The 5,653-nt window shown below is 35.9% G+C and overlaps 1 protein-coding gene across 1 annotated transcript; it reads right to left on the bottom strand.

Moving 5' to 3' along the window:
* Positions 1–903: 903 nt before the first annotated feature.
* Positions 904–2,714, bottom strand: LOC126702517 (aspartic proteinase nepenthesin-1). The gene has a single exon (XM_050401234.1). The coding sequence runs from the start codon at positions 2,318–2,320 to the stop codon at positions 986–988; it is 1,335 nt and encodes a 444-aa protein (XP_050257191.1). The 5' UTR covers positions 2,321–2,714; the 3' UTR covers positions 904–985.
* Between the last annotated feature and the right edge of the window lie 2,939 nt (positions 2,715–5,653).

The raw sequence follows: 5,653 nt of genomic DNA on the forward strand, positions 1-5,653 counted from the left end.
GTTAAATCAAGTTAATTATTTATTTTTGTACAAATTTTATATTGAAAATGGAAAAACAGCTTGCTTAAAGTAATAATAAAACAAATGGACTCATTTGTGCGATAGTGTGATTGCTTGCACGCCTCTTGACGAAAAAGAATGTCCCTTCTTTTGTCATTTGAGTGATAACAAAGGCACTCCATACTCCATAGTCGTATGTTTTTCGTTCTCCCTTTTTCTTTTTCTTTCTTTATTTTAATTTTAATTTTAAAAAAAATAAGGGATGTTGAGCAACCGTTGTACTTTTCTGCAATAATTCAGGACGCAATGTAATCACACAAGACATACCTCTTTTTTTTAATTCACAAAGACATACATTGTGATCAACGGGGCACGTCACTAGCTATATACCTATTCTATGCTACATATCCCATTAGTTTTGACGATAAATGATCATTTTATTAATTAACTAACATTTTATAACAACATCTAATATTGTGTGATTAAGATCATCTTTAAGCTCTTCTCCAAAAAAAAAAAAAAAAAAAATCATTTTTAAGAACAAAAAAAGAAAAAGAAAAAAAGATTTGTCCCAATATATAGATTTAACAATAACTCATTCACTCTATGGAGGGGAAGAAAACTTTAATGATGAGGTTTTAAATTAAAAGGACGTAGTCTATAATTTTGAGAACTTGTGATAATAATAAGAAGATAAAATTTGTATAATAATAAGTTGTGAACTTGTGATCCTATAATTTTTAAAGGTTATACCTAAAAAAACAAGTGATGTTTAAAAAAATTATATTTTGAGAAAATGCCATTTTACAATGCTATACCAAACCAGCACCAAGAACAATTATCCGATTAGATTTGGAGATAAAATGTTCATTTTATTAAAGCAATATAATCTACTATAGTAACTATACTAAGAAGATATATCATAACAATCTCATTGAAACCACACAAAGAAACACAGGTAATACAATGGGATTAAACAAGTGATTCACAACCCATCACATTGCTTAGGAATGAACGACAAGGTCTCCTTGGCAAGATCATGGATTACCAAATAGTTCTGTTGCTGAATATTCCCAAAGATTGACATGCCTGAGTTTCCTGAGCTCCCTAAGGCCAAGCAAAGCAATCCCGAACTTGAATCCGTAACCACATAGTTTTCTGCAGGCAAATCCAAATCACCACCATTGAAATGGAAAATCAATTTTGGAACCTCTACATCACTTGTGTCAGAAGGCGATGTAAAGCAAAGATCAAGGCCAGAGACACCCGAAGAATCCACAGGAAGTTTAGTTTGAGCAATGAATTCTTTTTTGAGTGCATTAAAAGCATGACCATCAATGTAAGTAAGGGTTGTGCCAGAGTCTATGATTAGGCCACCACTACCATCATCTTGTACCTCAAAAGTGGATTTATCAATGTCCAAGCGAGTGCCACCAACAGAGATCCCTTTAAGAGAAAGATAATAAAAAGATGGCTGAGATGGATTTTTGGTTAAAGTGGTTGTGGTGATTGATTTTTTTTGCGTGCTATTCACACTTGATAGAGACCCCAAAAAAAGTGAACTAGTTTTTGAATCATCAAGGGAAGTTAAACAATAAGAAAATTTGGGTTCCTCAAGCTGTGAAACCAACGACAAGGGTCCACGTCCAAGACCCACCAAGCCTGAACCTTGGCTGAACCCATCTCCCTCATTGTCACTCCCACAACCGAAGCCAACGTTGGGAATTGAAACCTTGTCACCAAACGTGAAGGTCTCGCTAGCCAAAATGCCTTGTGTCACAGAATAATCACCATATTGATAGATATACTCACAACCATCACTAGCACACGTTGAGGCGGGTAGTGCTGAACATAACTGGCTGTTACATGATAACTTAGAGAAAGAAGATGATTTTTTGGGATCGAAAATTGGTGTGGGCTGGTCATAACACTGTCTACAAGGCTTGCATTGAGTCCATATCAAATCACTGCCGGTGTCTAGGATTGCTGAGAAGCTCTCTGGTGGTGTACCAATAGCTAAGTTCATCAGAAACTCACCTGTGCCTGCATGTATTGGTGCTTCAACTTGTGCAGCATCTGATGAGGCTGTGGTGGCTGCACTAAGCCTCTGCAACCTGAGTTGCCCTCGCTTCATTCCTCGCTGGATTCGCTCGAATTTAGTGAGGTTTTTACCTGAATCAACATGTTTGAGTGTGACCCGGAAACCGGTTTGCACTTTTTTGTGCTTAAGAGCTCTCCTTGAGGTGGAAAACGTAGGGTTAACGAATAAGATGACAAGTATTGCTAGTGTAACAAATATGAATAAAGATAAAGAAGCCATGGGGCATAAAGGGTTTTTGCGAGAAAGTGATGGAAAGGAAGTGGTGGAAATATATGAGGTTTTTGTGATTAGATAGTCTTATAGATGACACAGATAAATGTTGCAAACGCTCCGTTCAATAATGAAGGAGATAATTTAAGGAAATTTTTGAAGAGTTCACGATATACCTGCTAGCAGGAGAGATTAGAGGCAAAGTTGTTTGTTACAAGGAAAACCCATAGTGACATTCCAACTCAATTAGTAGTGGAGGTTGAGATATCAGTGTAGTGTGGGGAGCTAATGCCGATTCTTGCGTGGTGGTTGAGGAAAATGAGGTTTCAAGAATCAAAAGCAAATAATAATTCTAGGCAAAATAAAATAAAATTTATGACAATTGGGGTGCGACACTCATGTCTCATACTCTCACGCCTTTGTTTTCTTCACGGGCTATATATATATCTATTAGATTCTATACAAAACTTAGGTTGAGTAAGAAAATACCAAATTTTGACCATCTACAATTTGAAAAATATTACTAATATGAAAACAATCATATCTGGTGATGAATGAGTTTTGTGAAAAGGAATATAATATTGCATTTTGGACACGCATCTAGATGATTCACGCAGAAGAAGCATATGAAAGCAATAGTTATACGTAAAGTTTTTGCCAAGATCATTGTATATATGATATCATTACATTATTTTTTTCTCACTTTTGTGAATCCAAATTTATATCGAAGTTGACCTATATATGGATTTGATGGGTTGGTGCACCACCTTGTTTACTATTTGCAAAGAAAAAAACATTAAAGAATTTCAAGAAAAAAATATGGACCTGGTTTGTTTGGTTCCCAAGCATTGGTGGCCAGAGGTGGTTCGGTTGTCTTATTATGATTAGGTAGGAATCTTACTTACATAATGACTCTTCTCCTTTTCACCATAGTTTTTGCCAAAATATATCGTTGCCTAAATTCCTTTGACTTTAGTTACCGGGTTAGAAATCCTTTGCCAACATAATATATATGTTGGCACTGTTTAATAAAAAAGTTGAGATTAAAAGCATTAGTTCAGTCGCATGAATATCATGTTTGATTGCCAAATAATTGAACAATATTGTAACAATTTTTTAGATAGAAATAACAATTTTTTTTTTTTTTTTTTGAGAAGAAGATAGAAATAACAACTTAATTGCTTTTATCGACTTATACATCATATAATTAGCTTTTATCATGTGACTTGTTAATTGTTAAGATAATTCTCAACAAATATAAAGATTACATTTATAATAATAAAAAAAACACATTAGACAATAGATGCAACTTAATTATCTATAACAAATCTAATTAAATTTATCACTCTTTAAAAGATAAACAATGATTCATCTTGTAAAGTTGTGATTTACAAATTTGTATTTTGTTGGCTTTTATTCCGTGCCAAATTTGATTGTAATTATTTTCAATCTTGTGTGTTCTGTATTTATTGTGAGATTTGATTGTAAGGGTTGTGTGCTAGAGAGAGAGAGTGTGAAGACTCAAGCAAGTGAAGACAGAAGACTTCTCGCGGGTGTCTCGCGACTAAGCTTCCCGCGAAGTGAAGCATGTGCTTTGCACATGACTGGAATGCGAAGAGTCTGTACAGATAGAGACAGCTGTGTCTCGCGAGTATCTCGTGGGTAAGACCTTCCCGCAAGACACCCGCAAGACATTCTGTTCTGCCAGTCTGTACTGTCTGATACACACTTTCTATACCCTCACTATATATACCTATATTACCCACAAATGTGAAGGAGAGCTTCTGAGAGAAAACCCTAGCTAAAACACTTGAGAATTAGAAATTGTTTTACCAACAATTCTCTACACATTTGTTTGTGGAATTTCCTCATCTCCTACCTCTCCATTTCCATACCATTGAGAGGTCAATAGCCCAAACACTTACCACACCTTTTGAGAGTGTCCAGTGAGGCTTTGGTGCTGCTAGGAAACATTGGAAGAAGCCAAGGATGGCAGATGCAACATAGAGCTTGTTGCGGGATCCGGAAAGCTAGACAAGACATGGTTCCAAGAAGCCTTGTTGGAGTAGGAGCTTGGAGGGCTTAGGTACAGAGGGTAGATTAGGCTTGGAGGGTCTCTTGCTTACCCATGTATCCCAACTGATTGTCTAATGGATCGATTTCCGCTTGGAGGGCGGGGGAGAAGTTTTTCACCGAGTTCTTTGGTTTCCTCTTCGATAACACGTCTCGGTGTTATCTGTGTTTGCATCTCTCTTCCTACTCTTGTTCATTTCATTTTACTTTTGTGTTGCTTTAAATATGGATTAGAGTAGCTCTCGTGTTTGTATGCTTGTGTTTACACTATTCCGCACTTAGTATTAAGTTAGTGTAAAATCAACTAAGCCGTAATTTGAATTGGGGGTCTAAACAAGCTCTTGTGTTTTCACACATTTCGAGCTTTCAATTAGTATCAGAGCGGATACACTTGATTTGGTTTCATTACCTAAGTATGATCCTTGACCCCTTGTGTTTATTTGCCATGGATAGTGTTTTGTATACTTCTATGGATGTTGTTGATTGTAACATGCCATGTGTTTGTGAAAATACCTCTATGAGTGTTTATCCTCATGATTGTGATGCCATGTTACATGATTCTATGGGTGTTGTTGATATTCCTAACATCAAACTCTTGAAGAAAGATACTAAGAAGTTTCAAAAGAATTTGAGCAAGTTATTTTGTGAAAAGGATGATTCGATTGCCAAGCTCAATGAATCCAATAAATTGGTTGAAAAATATAAGAAGCTTGCTGAAAATTATCTTGAAAAGCTAAAAGAGTTTAATTGTCTGAATATAGACTTGGATGCTAAACTTGTTTTGTCTAACAAACTAGTTGATGATCTTAAATGTGAAAATGAATCTCTTAAGATGCATGCCAAGTATTTGATTGCTGAACCTGTTGATAAAAATGATGATAATATCTGTTGCAATCATGTTGTGGTATCCAATTTTGTTCCTATTGTGTGTTCTACCTCAAAGGACAAATTGGTGTACATTCCTCCACATAAAAGAAATCAAAAGGTGGAGAGTAAGGCTGTTAAGTCAAAGCCTCCGTTTAGGTCTCAACCTAAGGCTTTGGATGGATCTAAGTTTGTTCCAACTTGCTACCATTGCGGTGTGATCGGTCATATAAGACCTCAATGCACCAAGTTAAAGAGAGAACAAAACCATGTTGTTAGATCCCTTCCCAAAAAACCTAGTGGACCTAAACACATTGTTTGTCACCATTGTGGTGCCTTTGGTCATCTAAGACCTCATTGCTCTAAGTTTCAAACTCTTAAAAGAATTAAAAGAAAAGAGAAACT

Source organism: Quercus robur, chromosome 10, assembly GCF_932294415.1.
Source record: "Quercus robur chromosome 10, dhQueRobu3.1, whole genome shotgun sequence".
Taxonomy (NCBI): domain Eukaryota; kingdom Viridiplantae; phylum Streptophyta; class Magnoliopsida; order Fagales; family Fagaceae; genus Quercus; species Quercus robur.